Source organism: Accipiter gentilis, chromosome 33, assembly GCF_929443795.1.
Source record: "Accipiter gentilis chromosome 33, bAccGen1.1, whole genome shotgun sequence".
Lineage (NCBI taxonomy): Eukaryota > Metazoa > Chordata > Aves > Accipitriformes > Accipitridae > Astur > Astur gentilis.
The window spans coordinates 15,575,545-15,599,327 of NC_064912.1; the positions used below are offsets into that span (position 1 = coordinate 15,575,545).

The 23,783-nt window shown below is 38.5% G+C and overlaps 1 protein-coding gene across 1 annotated transcript in view; it reads right to left on the reverse strand.

The window, feature by feature from the left end:
* Window positions 1-23,783, reverse strand: part of GNA12 (G protein subunit alpha 12) — a 44,727-nt gene that overhangs the window by 12,288 nt on the left and 8,656 nt on the right. The window contains exon 2 of the mRNA XM_049791216.1: window positions 18,665-18,880. Coding sequence (XP_049647173.1) covers window positions 18,665-18,880 — 216 coding nt within the window. The remainder of the gene's footprint in view (window positions 1-18,664; window positions 18,881-23,783) is intronic.

Genomic DNA, 23,783 nt, shown 5'->3' on the forward strand with positions numbered 1-23,783 from the left:
CATGTCTATACTGACTTTTTTTTTTAAAATTTTAACTATTAGTCTATCAGTATATTTCACATCTGAAAGTTGTATCAACAAAGCCTGAGAAGACCCTCACCTTTTTTGCTGTTGATACAAACCAGCAAGTTTTTTTTTCTTTTTCCTCATCCTCCTTGATAATAGATCAAGATGTCAAAATGCTGTCTGTCATCCATGCCCTGCGTTTTCTGGGACAGCGGTGGGGGAGGGAAGAATGACCTCTGCGTTATGAATTTTACATAACTCAGATACTCCATTTTAGTACACCAGAGCATAGTACAGACCATTAGTCTTCCTTAACTTCTTGCTCACCACACAAGAGTTACCACAAACGCTTGGATGATTCATTCTCTCACTGCTAATCTCTTCTCCCTCTGCAATACATATCCTCTGAGTAACAGTTTTGCCAACTGGGACCAAGTGAAGGAATAAGAGATGCTGTTCCCATTGTTCAGTAGGATGAGTCACTGCACATCTGGGAACTGGGGGAATCAAGAAACACAAACAGAAGGCCTAAAATGAGCCCAGAAGTTCCACAATGCAGCACTACTATTGGATTTTTTATTTATTTTTTTTTTAAACTGCCCTATCTGCAGTATAAAGTTTGGTGAAGCCAGAGAAAAAAGTACAATTTCCTTAAAAACTGGCTGGTGGAAGAGAAAGGGAGGAAAGGTAAAATGTAAACATACACTCTTGCTTCCTGAAATAGTGCTCTAAACCTCTTTTATATACTAGATTATTTTGAACATAGCATTCTCAAGGGGCAAAAGCAACAAAATTAAGTAGTTTTTATTCTATATATTTTGTATGACATGAATGTCATCTTAACATTAGCTCCAGATAAGTCACCATGAAAATAACTAATTGAATTTAACGTCTCTGTCCCTTCAGGCTAGGTTCACAGCACATAAGACATCTCCCCACAGACATATTACAACTAATCTGGCATCACTTCCTTTGCCATTAATAGCCTCATTGCAAAAAGCAAGCAGAAAACAGTTGGGCAGAGTTCCCAAGCAGTATTCATTTAATGAAAATAAATGCACAATTGATTGTATGTCGATTGCTTTAAAATACCCATAGAAACTCAGTAATAAAAAATGTTCTGCAAGGCTAGAATTTATCAACTTGTCACTTTAACCCTCAGCCAGTTATTCAGAGTGACAGTCGAAATGATAGTGAAACATCCTATTGTCCACTTCCCTAAAATACAGGCTCATTTCAAACTTTTCCTTCTGAAAAGCAGTTCCTCTAAATTCTCCTATGAACTAAAAGACCTGAAAGGGGACCCTCTGTTCCAAATTGGCTTTTTTCCTTTCCTTGTCCCAAGGCCTTTTTGACATAGTATTAAATTAGCCCTTCCTGATCATTCTGTCTCTAGCTGCTAAATTTAGAGTGCACAATTTAAGGTAGACCTGTCAGTCTTAGCTTGTTGCAGATGATGAATTAAACCACACAGGAAGGAAACTTTATACTTCAAGGAAGCATATAATACAGATCTAACACGATTCCCACAAATACAGCAAAACACATGGAGAAATGGATACCGTAAGTAACTACCACAAACTGCAGCTGAATCTGCAAAGAAAAAGCAACAGAGATCCAAATAAAAGAGCAGTATTTGTATCCCACCCTCCATTCAGGAGTTGTAAAACGTTTGGCAGCAGGGCTGAAAAACACAGAGGAAATCCAGGAGACCCCACAAAGAAGTTTGGGAATCTCCCAGCCTTTAACCTCTGAGATCTCAGATGGACTTAAAGCATTAACACATAATTTCATCTGAAGTTGGCCTTTATATAAGGTACTATTCCATTACGACTGCCAGAGACATATACTGACGGAATGCAATGCTAATGCTAACTTTCAATGCTAACTTGCATGTGAAATCTTTGTTTTTCAGACAAATACTGAGACCTCATTTTTTCCAAGTTCCCTGGGATGTCAATCACCTGTTGATTGTAAGGAGTTTGAATGTTACAATTTCAGATGTTTTTATAAAAGCAAGATATCCAAAGCAGAGCCCCAAGGGAAGAGCAAGGTTACCAGCACAGAAGTAGGACAAAAAAAATACCAGGAGCCTAGTATTTGAAAATGTTGGAGGCATTAGATCAGCCAACTTTCAGGGTACTGAGATTAAAACCCAAAACGTCACTGGCAAAGAGAGACACAGGAAACTTAAGTGTTTTTCTCTAAGCTTTTCTTAGTGAAACCTACTGGACAGAAGAAGCAGGTTAACGTCCTGCCACCATAATACATATATCCTTTGGAAGTGAGCACGCAGACATGGCTCCAGGTTCCGCACCCTGGTTTTGTCCAAGGGAAGTAGTAGTCCTTCCCAAACCCCAAAGGCTGAGGGTTAAAATTCTCATGAGGGGCAACTATAAACAAACAACTCCCCCTCCCCAAACCTGCAGGCTCTTCCAACAGATTACTTCTGAATCTGCACTTCAATTCAGCGTCACTGGTAACAGGGCATGGATTTACTACAGCCAAAAGTGTGCTCTCTTCTCTGTGACAGCTGATGAATTCAGTGTTATTTTCCAAGGAGATAAGCAAGTCTGTGCTTGTTAAGAATTCACTCAGAAGGATGCTGAAATAACCTAAAATGCCCTGAAATGCTGATACCCATTCTACGCCGAAATGCTGTTCTACAGATATTCTACATCCTGTCTGGGCACTAAAATTTATTGACACAAGACAAACATTAATTTTTCATTCAATCGCCAGTTCTAAGGCAGAGACTAACCACTTCTCTGTATTTAAGCCATACAGAATTCTAACTATCAAATCTCTAGTGTTATTTAACTTCCTCCTTAACAGCAGACTGAGCTACTGGCTCTCATCCAGCAACTCCAGTGCTTATCCAAGTTGCTGCTATCTGTACCCTACAAACATACCAACTACAAAAAAGTACTGTTTGGTTCCAAGCTTCTTCTAAGAACTACCTCTTCTTTCTACTGCCTGGTCGTACAGTGTAGGTATCAGATATTAAAGTTTGAAAATGTTTAAAAAATTCATTATTTGTCAGCTCAGTACAAACAGGCAATGCAAAAATCTGTTTGTCCAAGTCAGGATGGCTTTCTATAAGCTCATCCTACATGACACACTGGCCAAACTTTTTATCCATGTGCTGTAAAGCATACAAATAGGTGATAAATATTTATTTCATTTCCCCCCCAAAGTCTAGGCTAATCTGAGCTCCCACATCAGTGACAAGATTTGTGGATCCCTGTGACCAAGTGAAATTCTAGCCTTACAGCGAAGAAACACTCTTAACAGGAGCAGAGCTCTTGTGGTAAAGGGCAACTCCTACACGGGTTAGCTTTTCTCAGCAATTAAATACAGCAACTCTTTCTGAAAGTGCTGCAAGGAAAAAAAAAGTTACATTTTTTCCTGGAATTCTAGGTGTTTCTACATCAACAGAATGTAGGTGAGATAAATTACTCTTGATACTATGTAATTCCATCCATTTGTCTCAGATACGCACACTAGCAACAGTACCTCAAGGGGGAAAGGATTTTTCTGTTAATAGACTAAGGCAGGCTCATCCTAGACTATAAGCTTCAAGAAACATTAACAAACCCCCTATCATTTTACTCATACTTACTGTCTCTTCATCACTGCTATTCCTGCTTCACAGACTTGCAATGACTGGAAGAAAAGCAGGTGCAAACAGCAGAGAAAACAGTACTGGCAACAAACAACACACAAAGATGCACAGTGTGATACAAAAGTGTTAAATTATTCTTTAAAAAAAAAAAAATCTAGAAAAATCCTTAACCAGATTTGCACATTAGCTACAGTGATTTAGCATTTCCTAGCCTTCGCTGACTAGCAGCTAGCAAGATTCAAGGGGTAGATGCAAGGGGATATATACCCAATTCATGTGGAAGAGTCACTGTTATGTTTAAACAACAACAACAAAGTCTGATTACTGTATCCAACATCAGCAGTGTGCCCAGCTCACACACACTCATCCTGGCACGAGTGGACGACAGACCTAGTCATAAGCATCCCATGAAAGGATTCCTTCCTGTTTCCCTGCCAACTGTCTAAGCGAATACATTGTCTAAAATTGCTGCCAGAACCCTTTCATCTCAAACACCGGAGGTTCTCCGTGAAGTTGAACTAACGCGCGCCAGCTCAACTTCTCATTCCAAGCACAGTCAGCTAAAACGCACAAGAGAAGGCAACTGAAAGCAGCAATCTTGCCACAGTTAAAAGGAAGTCCTGAGCTGTAAATGGAAGGATGGATCCAAGATTCTGGCCAGTCACTAGCAAATTATCCCATTTATTCTCAGTGGGCAGCTGCCATGCAAAAAAGGGCATTTCTAACTAACACATCAGAATTTAGAAGCAACTGGATGTTTTTACAAATCGCGAGGAACGATGCACAATCACGTTATTATGTGACTCTAGTTCCATTCTTTGTTTTCAGCAGCTCAGTATGCAAACCTGAAACTTGCTTTGTTTACAGAAGACATCTGCAGAACTAGAATAGACATTGACGAAAAAGTATTACCTTATGAATTAGTCTAGTCCGCAGTGCTAACTATCTGATCAAGACTAAATCACAAGTTTACCAGTGAGTTTCCCTTTCAAATCTTATCAGATCAAGGGATGGGAAATAAATATCTTGGATCTTGTGGACTGAAAAAACCAGCTAACACCAGCCATGAGAGAATGTTGAGCTTGGACTTTTCCATGGCAGGTGGCCAGCTGGAAAGCTAAGCAACTTGAACACATTTACAACACGCATAACCTTGAGTATCTCGCAGAACAATGCTTCCTACTCCACTTCTACACCAAAGCATTTGTTGCAGAGTGCCCCAATGCTCCACTTTCTGTGGAAACGTCAGCTCAGACATGTTTTACTTAAATTTGTCTACATCTGTTGTTAAAGTGAATGTAAGGATTGGAAAGAGTCATTTACCCCTCAATTTATTTAAAAAAAATTTTCTCATTTTGCCTGTACCTATACAACCATTTTTAGAAGCAACATAGATTAAAATGATGGTCTTGCAAGATTCAGAAAGCTGCTCAGTATTTGAAAGTTAGGTTTCAGGTGGAAATCAGACTGAGGTAAAATGCAAGTTAAGTCTTAGTTGCACTCAGGTGTGCTATTTAACAGTTTGATTCCTATAAAACCAAGTCTGTAGGCAACAGAGTGCAGAAAAAAAAAATAAATTCCGCTTGCTTACATTATTCTGAAGTTTTTCACCATGCCCATTACGTCAGCATTCAGCAGGCTCAACTACAGAGAACACAAGGCTTACAAGTCTGACAGATTCCTCAAGCCAGTTTCCGTGTCCGATTTTAAAAAATAATTTGCTCTAGAAACAAAAACCTCCTTTTTTCAATATTAGGTTGGTATTTGTTAATTCTAAGAGACTGACCAACTTTGAACTATGAAGTGCACCATTTCTGCCAGCTGTTACTATGCTTGCTTTCCCAGTGACTTCTCAAATCAGTGGAATTTCACAACATGTATGAGCTTGCTCCCAGCACTGAGAAGCTACTCAACATCTCACATTCATCCACTTAAACTGAGATTAGTATTGCCTTCTACAATGTCTGACCCTTACATGCACCTGTAAGCCTCCTAGACCACTAGTGATCAAAGTTGTCTCACGTCATATGCCAAGAACATTTATTTCTTTAGTTCACAGCTGTATTTTGGGTCTGTGAGAGAAGGTTTCACCCAAGAAGTAACTACCCTCCCTATAACCTCATCTCTCCTGCTCCAGTGCCAGCGACAACACTGCATGGTGAGTCCAGCAGATGAGTGACAGTGAACCTCAAACCACCTTTGGTGATCTGAAATAAACTTCAGTTTCCATTCATAATCAAGTTGTCTCTGTGATCTGTTTTATAGTCATTATCTTGAAACACTTTTTATTTATTCACATCCAGCCATGACATATAAGTTATTCCAAATATTCTCTCCCCTACTGAAGGTTGTTTCGGCATGAGGAGAAGGGGAAGTTCTTCCAAATCTGCACTTAAACCTTAGCACTACCAATTGATACTTTAGTATGAAGATTTCAAGTAACCTAAACTTCTTTTATTTAATTTCAGAATTTGTTCTCTTTCAAAACATTCAGGATTGCTTTTTCTGCATTTTTCACTTCAGCCTATCCTACCACACAACTCACATCATTACTTTCACTTACGAAACCAAAATTGGAATGGATTTACGCGAGTGGAAAATTAAAGCTGTTCAAGTACTGATTCACTAAAGGACAAAACATCCCTGAGTGAGGATTCACTAGGTGAGATGGGGTTGGTAACTGCACAAACAAGAGCTGTATTAATGTGCAACTCCATCCTATTTTCTTGTGCATCTACAGCTGAGTTCTTTTACACGGTCCTCAATCATTATAAAACTACTATGTTGAAGCTCAGGCTTATGAGAAATGACTTACCAGGGAGGAAAAAAGCCCACAAGTAATACTGAAGTCTTATATCAAATGGAAAGCTTTATTTTTATTCACCTCCACATGCATCTGCTTTATACAAATTAAGCACTATAAGCATCTGAAAACAAATCCAAAGATAAAATAAACAATTTGAAATAAGTGACTAAGCTTCCATCCTTAAGGCCTCATCTACACATGTAAATTAATTAAGCCACAGTGGAAACTGAAGTGGGTTTAACAAACTTCAAGCTGTTGAGCAGACTAGACTATAAAGAAAAAAATATCTTAATTAAAGCCCCGGTCACATCCTACTGAACTGCAGAGGGGGAAACAGTCCAGCCACACGGACAGCCATCTGAACTCCTCACAACCTAGAATGCATGTGCTGGACTGGAAGAAGACAGAAAAAGGATATAGTAGGTGGTTCTTTTGCCTGCTGCCCACATCTAACATCATTACTGATTCAGTGCTGTACTCTGACCAGATGGATCCAAGTCTTAAATAGGCAGAATTCAGAGATGGAATTAAATGGGAAAGAGTTCCATCAATAAACCACTATTTTTTCAGTTTGAGATTTTACTGAGTTTTCCAAAGTAGAATTAAGTGAATATCAAGGAAAGCAAGTCAAATTAAGAGACTTTGGGGGTGGGGTGGAGAGCAGACCTTCTAAGGACAAACACCAACAGTTTGTTCAGGAGTAAAGCCAAGTGAAGCACAAGTCTGCCACAGTCTGAACTGCAGGAATCTGTGTTGTATACAGAGGAGACATTTGAAAGGTGTCAATAAACTACTTCTCAGAGCAACACGTTTTCTCAAACAGAAAATCTTGCATGATATTTCCAAGAAGTTTTCCTCCCCTCCCCCAAATACTACGTCAATAATAGAGCAAAATAGGTTCATGCCACAGAGCCGCTTTAAGTATAGCTGCAAACTAATGAGAAGGTGGAGACCATTCTGCTTTCTGCCTTTGTAATAGAAAGCCTTCTCAGCTAGTGCAGGTTCACAAAAAGAAGCAGAGTATTGAGCTAACCTTACTCTTCTCCTTTGAGGAGACAACTTAACAGGTCTGCTCCTTCCATTAGTGTTCAATTATCAGCTGGTCGGCTTTTGGCAGTATGGAACCTCGAGAGATTTTTCTGGAACAGTATCATGTTTGGATGCATCCTTAAGTCATCTATTCTATGAAAATCTCCACTGTTGCATAGCTATCATTTCACATAAAGTGAAAAGTCAAATACCGTGTTTCTTCCCTCCCTATGCTCACCACCTCCTCCTCTATACTCAATACCTGTGAAACTGAGCCTTGACTTTGAACAGCATGCAAACACTTAAGATACTTCCATAACATGGGACACAAACATTTAAAAAACTAAACAGCATCTTTGAAGTACAGTCGTCTTATTTTAGCAACAGGAAAGACTTATAGAAGAAGGGAACCATTGCTTGGATGAAGGATCAGAAAGATAAAGATACTGCTATCATTCCTTGGCAAGCACCAGGTTAAGGTGACTTGTGATTGCCTGCGATGCCAGCTGCTTGTTCCTTCACCAACATCACAGCATGTCACTACCTCAACTGTGCTTACAACCAGTCATAGGTTGCACTCTGCCTCAGATGAGCTTCCCAATTTACAGCAGAGTTTCCAAAAAACAGTTGTGCCAACATAAGCAAGAGCACATGTAGTGCAAAGCAGAACTCCCTAAACCACCATTTCCTATTGCTCACCATGATTACTGTATCACAGAACTACAGCCCAAGTTAAGCTCTACCCTTGCACGACACATTGAGTAAAAGACTCAATGTTTTAAGGCAGAGCAGGCTTGTTAGGGAGACAGCAGGAACAGGGGAAGAGAACAGAAGAAAAGTAGGCTAAAGAAAATTACAGTCTCCTCAAGAAGTCATTGCAAAAGGATCAAGATTTTGATAGCTAGCAAAAATACAACATAGCCAGCTGAGCAAGTTACTGCTACCTATCCTACCTCCATTTTCTTTTTCAGCTTTCTGCCAGGTCCTGTGTTTTAAAGAACACAGGCTCATTAAACATAATTCACTGTCAGCGTGACAAATTAAGAATAACTTCAAATACCTGTTCTCTTAAGTATAAAAGTCCAGAAGCTATTCCAGAAAAAAATATCCAGAAGACTTCCTCATAAAGACAGACCTAGTTTTCAATATTTTGCTTATTTGTTCATCTGTGCTTGTTACTTGTTCTTGATCCTACATAGCTTACTATAAACTAGGTTATTCAGGAAAGCTTGAAAGCATTCATTACCCATTATCCTATTAAATTCAGTAGCCTCTTTGAAAAATCCAAGCCTTAACCTCTTACTGTTTTTCCTCAGGGGAACACTTTAGAGAATTTTGAAAGACACTGAGATCACCCTTGCTTGCTGTCCCAATGCTAGGTGGAGAGGACAAGGTCTGGTACCAATATGAAAGAAAGCTGAATTACTACAGAGAACATACAAATGAGGTGCAGAAGGCTGACATGTAAAACTGGACCTTTCTGAAGTGCATTGTCAGCACTGCTCTTCTGAGCACAGAGCCAGCCATGTCAGGGAGATGGGCTTAACAGAACCATCCACCTCTTCTTTTGCAGTGCCTTTTTCTTGGCCTAATTTTCTGAAACCAGCCATAGGGTCAGAAAACTGCTAATATAGCACACAGCAACTATCAGGAGCCCCCTCTTTTCTTTTACACAGTTAAGCCAGTCCTTACCGGACCTTCAAGTAGTGCACAAAGCTTTAATACACCAAAAATTTTGAAAACCCATATCATGGGAACACAAATACAACAGTCTCCATTTCAGCTCTATCTTTGAGATTGAAGGGTTGAAACCAGTTTGACAAGCCCTTCCACCAGAAACAATATTCTTTGACTGTTTTTAGACTTCAGTGTAAACAGATAAATATTAACATATACATCCCTGCATAATGCAGGTATTTTGTTGCAACTAGAATAAAAGTCATCCTTGTGCTACCACAGTTTTAACCTATGCATATGCTAATTACTTCATATATGAGCTCTCTACTGCTTCCACCAAATTTCAGTAGGAGCTCTTTACTAGACTCCCTTAAGTCATACGAAGAGTGCACCTTTAAATGTACTTAACTTGCTCATATTTCTGGAATACGTTCTCATTACTGGCAATCTCTACAGAGATACTAGTTGCCAATTTTGAAGTCTCTTGAATTATTGAGTTCCATTAGAAATTTTGTGATCATGAAATTAAACAGCATAATCAAAAGCTAAAGGCTGCTTACTGAGTTGGATTTGTCTCTGCCCAGAACTTTCCTGCACACTAGAAAGGGATAAAGAGATTACTCCAGTGGTTTTTAGCTGCAGTTGGGTACTGGCTCAGACAGCCTGAACTGAAAGTTTCCTTCCTTGTTTCTCACAGCATGTGCCAGCATTTCTTGATGGGAATGCAACGATTAATTACAGCTGTACTTGCTCTGAACAAATCCTTATATTCAATACAGTCCTGCAAGATTTAGAGTAGCACTAATTAGGGCTTAGAACAACAATTCTGCGAAGACAGACATACTGAGTATTTTTTCTAATTATTTTATGCATAATAAAATTAAAGCTTCTTTCCAGAAGCAGGGTGGCATTTATTCTCAAGAGTTGGGAGCCAAAAGGACTTTTCCAGTCTAAGAACATTATATTTTGTGTTTCAGTGCTATTGCTGAAGGTAAGACATCAAAGTATAACCGCTACCACACGCATACAGCGAAAGGCAAGGATGAGTACAGTATTTATTCTGTAAATCTTTTGGGACACCCAGACAGTTCTCTAATGGGCTCAATTACCAAGAGATAAAGACAAAAATTTTGTTCTTAATAAAATACACGAGTAAAAAGAAACGTTTCAACCAGAAAAATGGCAATCATTAGGGAAGATACAAATTCTCATAATGAATTTTCAACATGGGAGCTGTATCTATGAAGTTGTTTCTCTTATTCACCTTAACCACACCAAAAATACAGTCAAGATTTATTGGCATCCAAGGGGCAAAAGCAAAAACTCCTACAGGCAGCCTTACACAGTACCATAAAAATACAAGGCTTTTTAATCTACGTCCAAGAACCTAAAAGTTAAAAAAGTAGGACCACACAGTCTGAATTTCAACCTTTTGATATCCATAGACAGCAGGACATTAATGAATTGCATTAATGCACTGTACATTTTACAGGCTTTAGAGGTGATTTTGTCCTAAGCTTTTGATCTTTTATAAAAAAAAAAAAAGGAAAAATTGTAGAGTGCCAGGAGTTCACTATACAGAGTACTAGAACAGCCAGTAGCACAGCTCTTTTTATTCAGCATCCGTCTTGGTTCCCATATGGTAGGCATATCAATTTCTTGTTATCCACTTATTTATTATGTATGATCTGCTCGTTACGTTCCAACTTATCCTCCCAATTCCATGCAGGCTACATTTCATCCAGCTGTTGCATTTTGTTATAACCTAAGGCCAGAAGCAATTCATAGCAGGAATCCTTTTACTTTTCCACAGAGCATTTAGTAGAGGGCTTTAATCCTTGGTTGAAGCTTCAGGTAGGTACTGTAACAAATTGCTATTCTCTAACACTTTTCCATTTGCACTGTTTTGAAAAGGTCATAATTCATGACCTTTCTGGTTCTTGTTATTTCTCTCCAATAGCAGAAAGTATTTAAGAACGGCTAATAACTGTTCTGCCCATCACACAGCTTTCTATGGATGGTTCTGCTTGAGACAATGGCTTCTGGCATTGAGAAAAAGATATTGCAGAAATGGATTTTGCTAGAATTCAAAATGATTTGCAGTGTGAAATGATCTATGGCCTTTGATTCTCCAAATAGTTTTGAATCCAGCCTACTTTAAATGCAAGTTGTTCTCACCTTTTGCTCACTGGCACTTGAAACAAAACTGAGATTATGAAGAGAAGCATTCCTTGGTGTAGGTGACAGGCAATGTGTTATGAAGGCATCCTCAACTCTGCCTCCTGTTCCAGTTTAGTTCCGAGTTTGAATCTCAGTGACTGTCAAGACACACTAGTGCTGGTACAGCCAAACACCGTGCTGCTCAAGGAATTTTTCTGGTAGCAGCAGGCCCATTAACATATCTCATTTAAGCATTTATTTTTAGAATACTGCAAATATAATAGAAGACTAAGCATTTAACTTCTGTAGATGCAAACTGACAAACTATACAGTATTAGCCAATATCCCCAGAATTTTGTGCAAAGGTGTCCAGCTGCATTTTGCTTTATGTTACCTCTCAATCTTTAATAAAACCCCAACTATAATTCAATAACTCTCACTCCTTTAACAAAATGCCACTTTTGTTTGAGAGTTCTTACTTGAGACTTTGATCTGAAAAAAATTTTCCTATTTGGTCTTAGAGACAGGATTAGAAACCAGGGACTCCAACTGCTAATCCTTCCTACTACAGACCAGCCACAATGCTTTGCAGTATTATACTTAAACAAGCAATTAACTTCTTTTGCTGTACAAAGAAGAGTCAAACTCACTAACTTGACCATAAACTTTTGAGGTCTTGGGATTAGAAGACAGAACTAGAACTAAGAATTTAAATCTGGACCTCTGGCACTTAATTGCCACAATGCTGGCATAAAACCTTGCTTAGATATTTAACTAAAAAGAAACATCTCCATAACTCACCCTGCTATATGAGTCCAGAGCAGGATATTATTCAAGCTGCATAGATAAAGTCTGCAAGTTAACGATCTCTTAAATTAATCTGATATTTTATGTCAGATTAAGCCACTGTTTCAGAATTCTAACGAAACATGATCAGATTATAACAACAAACAAGAGGTACGCTTAAGGGAAGGCTTAGGTTATATAGCACTATCATTCCTTAAGTGTAATAGCTAAATTCAAACAGGCCTATTTACCATCCACAGCTTCACAATTAGCTTTAAAAAAAAAATCATGTAAGATACAGATGTACTTGACTTTTAGCACTAGCATTGTGCAATTATAAAATATAAAGGCTCAGTAACAGCAAACTTGAGTTTCTGGTTTGTAGCACTACTGTCAATTCATTGTTTTTAAAAAAGTTTTCTGGGTCAGAGTGGTATGTCCCATCCAGAACTAGAAAAGAAAAAATCCACATAACTTCCCCAGCAATGATTTAGTTTCACAGGAGTTTGGCAAAATAGAAATACCCAAGCAAAGCTCAAAAATTAATTTGGCAAAGAGTTGCCACCTAGTCCCAATTACATGCATTAAATGGTAACAAGATTTCCCATGCTGGCACTTTGAACAGTGTGGCTATTTCCTTTGTACATCTCACCAGCATTGGTCAAGCCCCAGTGGATTTCATGGATGAAATGTGAGTTTCACAGCTCTGAAAAAAAAAAAAAAAGATCATCCTTACAGAATAAGCAACATTCATAGTCTCTTGTGTAAGCTCATATTCAAAGAGTAGCTTGCAAAAAGAAGAGCTCATTTTTGTGTTATGGCCAATTGTATAAGCTGGAGTCAATTTGACACTTGGTATTTCCTCAAAAGGAGGTGCATTAGCAAGTGCATTATGTCAGTACCAGGTGCAAGTATTCCTGCATTTCAGTGCTGTAGCATGTATGCTGAAAGAAGAGTAAATGCTTGGAAACACGCTTTTAAGGCTAACTCTACTCTGCCCTTGCCTCTTAAAGATAAATGATCAGTTGGAAACTTTTTACGTAAGGATTCAAGAAATCTCTATTAGAGTGCAGTGAAAAATTCTGACAAAATAGAGTCCCCTCCTGTAGACTTCGTTTAACATGCCACTTCAAAAAATCACCTACTTCTCATGCCAGGTCAGTATTCTGCTGCCCAACCTCTCAATTTACTCGGCTTCTCAAGGCAGTCAAATGCTGCCACATAACCTCCATATGCTACAGCTGCTGGTATATGGCCTAACTTCTGCTCATCTTACACACTATACCATACCTAGTATTTCCATACCAAAATAAAGTCATTTAAGCAACAGTTTGTCCACTGTGAATCAAGAATTAGCTCGAATGACTAGTGCCTCACATCCATACTGCCCAAAACACACAGCTGGCTGCCTATGAGGCTTTGAAGCCATCAGTTCCTTGCATAAGGAAAACGCAGCAACAAAGCTCTACTAACGCAAGCAGCAGGCTGTTCACTATGCAACATTTCCAGAACACTACCTGTTCTGGCAGGCATAATTTAACCACTTCGATTTATTTTAAGTGTCTGCTTAGAGGAAAAAACCCACATAGTTAGTTCATAGGGGAGTGACTCGTGTCTATTACAAATATCCCCCAGACCCCCACACCTCCAAACACCCAGAGAACGGTGAATTGATATAAGCGAAAGGGTCTTTAAAATATTTTCCAGAGTCTTCCCACATCCAAGGCTTCAGAGGCTCTTAGTATTTGAAGTATTACTGGAAGTGTTCCATACAATTCCTTGTGCACAGACCTAAAAATAGCTATGAACACAGTAGTAAGTTTTTGTCTCTATTTGCAAGCCCCTTACTTCCCTCTCAGGAACCACTACTTCCCATTAATGCTGACATTTTTTATTTTTTTTTTTTAAAACAGAGCTATTAAAACATTAGAAATTCTTTCAATGGTGCAGTGAACATCAATAATAATAATAATACATCGATAATAACAAATTTAAATTGATACTATAGTGATGGATCATGAATATATTCTGTGTATTAAGAATAGCTGCATTAACACAGATGGCTTTTGCAGCCTCCTTGGATGGCCAAGCTCTTTTCTGTATCAAGAAAGGCAGGTATCTAAGCACAAGTCAGAAGCTACTCTGGCACAGTTGCTTTAACTACAAATAGGCTTTGGAGTTCAGAGTAAATAGCCCCATCAGTCCTGAAGAGACGAGAATATGACTTGTACCACAGAAGTTCAGCAGCTCTTGAAATGCATGGTTACGAGCTAGAAAGACTTGGTAATCTGAAGGGAAACAGTAAGAATCATTCAAATAAAGAAATTACTTTGACTAAGAGTAGTTAGGCCAGAGATTTAAAAACAAAACCAAAAAACATTGTGCATGTTTAAAAAACCTGATAAAACAATGTCAATTTTGCTTTAAGAATTGATAAAGCCAGATGTTGGCCTTTGCAGATCTGCTCACTGTTAACTTAAGCTCTGTAACAGTGCTAGCGTACAATATATATCTGTTCTGACCATGACAAAAGTATCATTTTCTTGCCTGACAAGCCCTATTCATCCCATCTTTACCCACAATGACATGAAGCATGCTAAGATGCAAGACGTCAAAAAAGTACCTAACCTAGCTTCAGATTTTGTTTGTTCTGGACACATTAAAACAAAAGTGAATGGCTTCTCACATTCTCCCACTAGAGACCTAGAAGGAAGAAAAAAAAAAAACACACCAGCAAAACAGAAACCACCTGACCAAAGCAATTCCTACCTTGGCCTCAGTCTCCATGGTTTATGACATAAAAGGAAACATCATTTATGGGTGCAGAAAAACTTGCAGATACATGCACCTGAACTCCCAAATATACCCAAACACTTGTTGTTTGGCTCAAACTGAAGAAGCTTTCATCCTTTCAGCTAAATCGTAACTGGAATCCCAAGGTCCTTTCTGTGAGAAGCCATTCAAACTTGAATTTGTCTCCACCTGCTGGCAATGAAGAACTAACATCCAGTTGCCCAAACTACCACAGGCAACCTCAAAAGAACAAATGTTACAGGACATTTTGAGACACACGATAAATGTATTCCTTTCTAACAGACAGAGAGAAAATGGGGTAGGATAATGAGGGCGAGGGAGAAGAGAGAAGAATCACATACTGATTACAAAAGAATTCCTATTCTAGTAGTTAAAAAACCAGGACAGAGACATGACAATGTAACCAAACATACAATGAAGCTTTTGTCCCCAGACTACTTGGCCTGCATGCAAGGAACAGAGGAACTTAGGTTGGTGGGGACAGGCTGGGGCAGGGGAAGAGCGAGAGGCTGTTTGCAAAAAGAAAGTGAAATTGGTTAGTCTGCTTTAAGAAAGACGGTGAAGAAAAAAAGCACTCTGCTACTGTAGAATCCACCCACTCACTTACGAAATGCTCAAAGACCCAGACAGGGATTTACAGCCACCACTTCTAGGCACTGAATATGCAGCAGAAAACACTAAAATGCCCAGAGGCAGCTTCTGTGGTCCCAGAAAAGAAGCCTTCAGATTGTATAGGGTTATGGTCAGAGCCATTTTCTTTCAACAAGTTTGCTACAACCGAGTCAGTCATTAAGCTTAGCATTAGAGACCATAGGAAGACACCTGTACACTGCAATTTTCAGCTCTAGTTAACCAACCAACATGTTTTCTTTTTTATTTTTAAACAAAGTCACACAACTTCCTGGAGAAATAGAGAGTTCAAAAGCAGACCAATATAATCCTATTGCTTAGAAGCCAAAATAATAACAATAATAAAAAAATGAGCTGGTGTTCAGTTGACTGTAAGACCAGGGTGAAAAAAATGCAACCGCTGAGCAAGATTATTATTTCAAACATTGTCAAGAAGCATTCAGAAAGATCATAGTAATTTAAAGCTTCAAAATTTTGGTGATGATTTAAAAACTATAATAAAGATAATAAATTCAGTTCAAACCAAGCATATTCCATTTAATGGCTCGCTCATACTAAGTAAGAAAGGGAATGCTGATGCAGGAGTTTTCTTTAGCCTTATTTAAAATCAGTTCAGAAAAGATTTATTTTCTCAGAGTCCACTATATCTGGCTTCTATTTATTTACATGAATCTATATCCAGCAAGAGTTTAAACTAAATGAAGGTATGGGTTTATACACATCATATGCAATTATAAGTGCGGCATCTCCTTAAACCACCTGCTTTCTTTAAAAAGCTATGCAGTTTTAAACTTTTTTTTTTTTTAAAGGAATTGTACTGCTGCTAATCCCCATGTACTCAGGGAATCAGACTTCTGCTGAACCTAGAAGTAAGGCATAGAAACTTGTTCATGTTATTAAGGTGTTAATAATTTTTTTAGTGATCAATCCAGAAGTAGCATTTGTATCCTTGAGAACAATCTATTAAATTTAAAAAACTTTTATGCAGTAAGTGCTTTTTATTTACAATTGAGGTACTTTATAATCTCCTGGTGATGCAGCCTGCACAGTAAAATAATAGCACCCAGGATTTTCAAGTTGTTAGTGCCACAGATGCATGCAGCAGGACTGAGTTACACAGTACTTCTGTAATACACCATATCACTGCACTATTGACAAGTTAACAGTTCTGGTGCCTGCAGCAGTTCCAGTTGCCCCTGTAACATTAGATAGGTTACATGAATGCCACCCAAAAAGATGCATGATAGAACTACACCACGATGTTGAAGATGACAGCATATTAAATGATCACTTGCATGCCTGTATGCTTGGTTTTTCTGGGGCTTTTTTATTTTTTGGTATTTCCTGTTTAATCCTCAAAGCCAGAGAATGCAGAGGTAGGCCTACTAGTCTTGGAATGCTATTTATTCAATAAACTGGACTCCTTTTTTCCAGTTTGATGCAATTTTATTGCTAACCAGTACAGGAACGAACCTCCCACAGGATCCCAGTCTGAATCTCCTTCCAAAAACAAAACCCATGCTTGATCATAGCAGTTCCCAGAAAAAAAAATAAATTAACAGGCTGCTGATACAATTATTGCTTACTATACTAGATTCTCTTAGTAGTTGTCTCATGTTAAATTCAAGTTCCCTGTGGCATGAACCATCTTTTTATTCCATGTTTGAACAGTGCTTAGAACAGCAAAATCTTAGTCTGTGTCTACAGACACTAGGAATTATGGAACAATTTATCTTCTCTTCCCCCCTGCACATCCTTCACCCCATGCCCAGTACTGTAACATGGAAATTGTTACATTTTTTTAGCCTAAGGAAATGAGATTTATACAATCGTCCTGTGACAGTTTTACCTACCCATTTTATTTATTCTTTAGCCATTTAGCAGTCCCAAGATACTTCAGAGACGGATTTCAAAGATACGCAACGAGACCCAAATAGGCATCTTATTAGTGGAGATAGATAAGTACCTAAGAGCTGCAACATGAGTTTAACTACAGTATTAGACACCAGAGAACCCACGTAGAGGAGCAGCATGAGGAAACAGACAACAAGAATTTCACTACTGAATTTCTCTAGTTTCCCTTTAGCTATGCTGAGTTCCTTCGTAAAAGTCTAAAGGGAGACTATACAAAGCCATGTTTCTATCCTTTACCTAACCTAACTCCTCTAATTAAACATTGATAACATATCCAGGCATGAAGAATTCCACCTTTAACTGTCTCCCTTTTTTTTCATTATTATTTTTTTTTTTAAAGAAAAGCTGAATGCAGCTTGGGGACAGAACACCCAAACTAAAGAATTCTACCTGCATAATGAAGCATAATTAGTGTTAAAATCATAAAGATACATTTATTAGAACAATTAGGAGATTATCCCATATAATTTCCTGAGAACTAATAAATGTGGTACTAGGTTGCATGGATCACTACTTTGTTTCATTGAACAAGGAAGAAAAAGAAAGGAGAAAAAAAAAAAAGTATCTCCATCTTGTACATGGGAAGAAAAAAGGAGTGGATTATGAACAGCTGTCAGAAACATATTCCATACCAGAAGTGCAGCTATTTTGGCACAAGAGCATGAAAACCTAATAACAAGAAAGCAAGGAAGATAGCACATTTTTATGCTCGCTGTCATCTTTCAGTTGCTTATCCAAGTTTCACTTGGAGACGTCAGGATGAAAAGAAACAGTCAAATAGCAGCAGCCGGAATGGGTGTTCCATTCACTTCAAAAGATCTGCATGCAGGAATAGTTTGCCAGTATCAATATAGTGCAAGCTGGCAGGACTGGAAAGTTACAAATTAAGTGTGCCTTCATCAGTGACCTACTATGAACAGACCTAGTGAGCTGCTAAAATATTTTTAGTTCAACCAATTCCTGCCTTTTTTGGTTCCTCTTGCTCTTCCAGTTTATCCAGTCATGTGCACTTTTCCACTCCCTCTTACTGCCATGTAGTTTTTCAAGTTTGGCTCCAATTACCACTTGTTTCTGCTGAAGTGCTCAGATTTACAGCATTACTACAAACGGCTCGTACAATAGCTAGATATTGCACGTAGTGAGCAATCTTTCAACTGAAGAGAGATTTATACAGCAGGGAACTTTTTTCCTCCCACCATGAAGATGGACGTACTCACCAGCTGGTACTCACTCCGACGGCTGAAGGCTTCCTTGATTCCCGAATCCCTCCACAGCGCGCCCAGTGCAGGTACATACAGCTGGAAGGTGGCAGGCTCTATGGGCATTCCAGCTTTGTTTTCAAAAGCCATCAAAAACATTCCGTGCTTCTCATTCTCGGTGTACTGCCAAGGGATCCCCAGTTTGTCCCGTGCATCAACCAGAACCCTGCAGCCCTAAAGAATGATCCAGATAAGAAAGTCAGTGATAAAAAGATTGAAGTGTAAAAGAACAAGGACTCAGAGGTACTTGAAGCTTTGGGGTTTTTTGACATTATTCTGGCGAGACTGAACTTGGGAGAGTCATGAATATCATTTATTGCAACGTCTCCAACAGAAATATGATAGAAAGAGCTTGCTTGTGTGAGCAATTTAGCCACAATGTATTTTTCTAGGTGGAAAAAAATACTAGCAGCAACAGCTAATTGCAACAAGCAATATACCAACAGACAATAGAAGTAAACATCAAATGTGTAAGAAAAGTGTCTGGGAACTAATGTATGATCCTCATAGCTGTCGTTTTAAAAGTAAAACCATGACTGAAACTGTATTCTTCCATCTTTCTCTTTGCATTTGGGTTTTAGATACCAGAAAGGACATACTAGCTTTCTCAAGCATTAGGAGAGCAGAAGAGCATTAAAAAATATTGTTGAAAGAACATACTCTATATTCTGGTGAAGCATAGACTATTGAGCATCCAAAATTGAGGAAACTTAGTAACTTCCAGTGCTGTATGCATCCACCAACCAGTTAAACGTTTAGGTAAAAAAAAAAAAAAAAAAAAAGACAGTGATACCAAACTAGCAAGATCCAAAAAGCATATTGCTGTAAAGCACGATTTTGACACAATCCACTTGGATGCTATACAACACAGCTATCCAACTTCACAGATTTCTTGAAAATTTGTTGTAAATGAGCATCCTCCATTGACACACTTTCATACAAATGGTTACCTCCAGTAGGAAAGCCCAGCAGCAAGAGGAATGAAGACATTGCATAGATTTCAAGCTACTAGGCTCAGTAAAGCAATTTTCCATCAGCATCAGCTTACTTTTTGAACTTGCCACACATTTGCTAAGAAGTCATGACAGGTAGGTTTTGGTACCCTAATTCTGGAAAAAAAACCTGGAAGGAAAGTGATCTAGTTCTCAAATTTAACTAAGGATTATTGAGACAGCTTAATTTGACATTTTGCAGTTTTAATGGAAACTTAATTTGATATTCATGGCAACAAGCCAAACACATGAGCTTAAGTAACTTTGAAACTTCAGTCTTGAATCTAACTAACTACACCTATACTAAATAGCTTCAGATGGCCAATAGTTATTTCTCAATAGTAAGCACCATTTTAGTAATGGATAGATCTGTTAATGGTGGCTGAGCATCTCAAGTACCATCTAATTCATAAGTAAAATCTGTGGGTTATATTAAACTACTTTTCTCATTGTGCTGATCTTTCAGTTTTACAGTTTATGAAAATAAATGAAATTAAAAAAAACAAAACTTAAGTTCTATTTCCACAGCTATTCACATGAACCTCCACATTATTGGACTGATTTTTTTTTTTTTTTGCAGACTTTAAGCTATCAGGACTGCAAGTATGTTTTCTTAACACTTGAACCTTTCACCTCTCCAGTCCTTTAACAGCACCACAGAACAAGAACAGTAATTTTCCCAATGGAAATTAAGATTGGAGAGAGAAGTGAGAAGCAACTTAGTGTGAGTGTCACAGAATGGGAACTCAAAGTGAAGCAGTGCAGTTGTCACTATGCAACAGTGTTCCTGTAGTGCAGTTTCCCAAAAATGTAAATATTTATGATTCTCTAGTGGTTGTTACTTTCTTTATAAAAAGTAGACAATATATCTCCACAACACGTGAAAAGACTAAAATTGAATATGTTTTCAAACTGCTGCTTGAAATTCCAGACATAACTTTTTAGTAACTGTCATACAGACCAAAAGCCGACTCTAATTCCTACTTACAGAGTTTATCCCTTTATTAATAAAAGTCTTTAGATCTGCATTATTTGAACAATGTTAGCAAATGTAAGCATTAAAAAACCCCCACTTATTAGGTTCTGTCTCTGTACTGCATTTGCCTGCACGACATCTCACAACCTTAGACACTTTTGCAAACCCATCACTTGCACAGAACGCCCTCGCGGGTGCAATTCAAAGACAGCATCAGCTCTCCCCTACCCCCAGTCGAGAACTTCAAGGTTAATTTTTTCCGAAGCGTTGTGGTAACCGAGACTGGTAGGGCACCACTATTTCTAGGTATTTAATGCCATGTTTGTTACTGTTCAGTGAGAAGCGTTTATGAACAGAAACAGTTAATCAGCACTGTGTGTCGGCCACGGTCGCAGTCTCCCCACAGCCCACACAGGCCAGCTCTGACCTTTCACCTGCTTCGGCTCCAGCTCTCCGCAACCATCTTCCCCAGCCCTCAGCTCCGGCTTTTCTATCTTACAGCTTTCGGACTGATTTAACCCTTACCCACCTCACAGCTACCGTAGTCCCTTCAGAGAGTCTCAAAGGAACGGTGGCAAAATCTCACGATCCCTGTTCGGATAAAGCAGCACTGGGACCTCAGGCTTGGTCCGTTTTCCTACACTGTCACTTTGCCTTTTCCTGCTCCCATTGGAGATACGGAGGATCTCGAGAGACTGTTGTTAAGAAAAGTTTCACCATTTGTTTGGAGAAAACCACAGAAGAGGGTTTCAATCAAGGACATAGAGGCTGCTCCAGTCCCAGAATAGTCACTTATCTGCTGGCTGCTGCTCCTTGGAAATGCAGGTTTGAATCTCCCTGGGGCAAGAGAGAGGACTAAACTTAGACCTTACAGACGCTGTGCGAGTGCATTAACTACTGTAAGGTCACCCATGGGGAGCATGCAGCGTCAGCACCTTCCTCTGACTGTTTGAGAGAGAAATGGTTGCCCGATCATATACAAAGAGCCCGATCTGGGACAAAGTGGCAGATTCAGATGTAGAGACATCAGCATAAGCACTGACAAAAACAGACGTACAGAGACACACATAGAAGGTCAATTTTAAACACTGAACGAAGAACATAAAAAAATAGGAAATGGGTTTGCAGGAATGCTGTCCTACGCACACCCACAGGAACAGCATCTCTCAAAATCAGAATTTTCTGAACACACCAGCTTTGAGATATACACCTAAAACGCATCAGGAGTAAAAGCTTTACATAAGGAGCAAAATAGCCAATGTTTCTTCCCCCCAGCTATCTCTTAGTGGTTTAAAGTATTTATGACTCAGCAAGATCCCCAGTAAAGTGAACCTAAACTGAAAACTTCTCCATCTCCACAGAACAGTTCTATAAATGTTACAAGCAGATGTCAGAAAGATGAGGAGAAACAGAGAAATCGCCAAATTTAGATCCCATGTATTGCTATTTTCGCATTTGAGAGTTACTGGTAACACTATCTTCTGCAGCCACAATGAGCATTTGATAATCCTTGCCCCATTAATCTGCAGAACTAGGAACTGTAGGAAAGGGTTCCTCTTTCTGCAAACACATCCAAAACACTTTCCATACCTCTCTTCTCCAAAAACACCATCATGGTAGATGGCCAGAGCATCACTTTTATCTGTAGTTAAAACAGCTTAAAAGTTTATATGTACTATTGATGCCCAGAGGTAAAGATTTCATTTAGAAGATTAAATTCAATTAAAATTCCTAGAATTTCCATTTATTATAGAATGAACAGTTTAGTATGTTTAATAATAAAGTATATTTATCAAAACTGAATTAGGACTCAGACACCATCGGTACAAATAAGAAACACCAAACAAGTCTTATTACACATACAACATTCCCTCCCAAGCTCTAACAAAGGTAACACCAGACTATTTTCATTGCAGCGCTCATTTCACAGTAAACCTTCCCTACACTGCTATGACAGTTTTTCTGACTTTCTACTACTATAGAAAATGTCAGTTCACTCTTTCATTCAGAAGATTGAATACTGTCAATTACCATTCTGTTTAAAAATTTGGAATATGGAAAAAAATGTGGCAACAATTTTTGATATGAAATAAACTTCTGAGCAGTTCAACTGATCTAAAGCTTTTGTGCTACAATCGAAGCAGGACCCAGTATAAGCACAGATGGAAAGAATTAAAATTCACAGATAAGCATAGTGTCAGGTATTACGAAATGGCAAAACAGCAGCATGCTAGAAGCACCAATTAGGGAGGAAAAATAGGAATTTCTCTGTTCCATTCCTTTCCTAATAATTTTTAGGATATTCAAGTCACTGTATAAATCCCTGGCATGCACAAAACCTGTGCATGCAGGAGACAGGGTAGAACAAGAAAAGGTGTAACAAGAGTGTGACATATGACATGAAGTATCATATCTTACACAGAAGAAAACACTAAATAGATCTAGAAACCCACAGCTTCGAAAAGCGATGACTAAGTATGATATATCAGAAATCTACAGAAATTAGAAACCACTTGGAGAAAGGGAGGAGATGACAACTATTCTTTCCCCACCCCTTACTACACAAGTACCAGTAGTATAGAAGGGTTTTTCCTATATATCCCCCAGTGAGACAAACTCATTTACATAGGATGTTGGACAAAAATATAAAATGGACTGAAAAAGCAATCAAGACAAATTGATGGAAGAAAGGTCCAAAAAAGGACTATTCAGTTATATTTCAGATGCAACTCCTGGCTCAAGAAGTTCCCAAAACCAAAGGTCACCAATAACTGGAAGAATATACCAAAGTATCACATTGCCTTGCTCTTGTACCCATTTTTGTGTTGGGTTTTTTTCATGTCAGAGACAAAGCACTAGATCCTTGGCTTGACAGAGCACAGCTGTTAGGCACGAAGCTGAATGTTTGCTACTCACCAGCAGTATGAAGGTTTTATAAGCATTTCCACAAAAGCTCATTACTAGGACTGGCTCAAAGATATTTTTTCTTCATTACTTTTGAAAGCATTCTAGCTTTAAAAAAAAAAAACCAAACAGGTAGTCTTGCCTTTTTAAATAACAATTAAATGATTTTGTGGGAATTATTAGAAAGGTTATCACCAGCTCATGT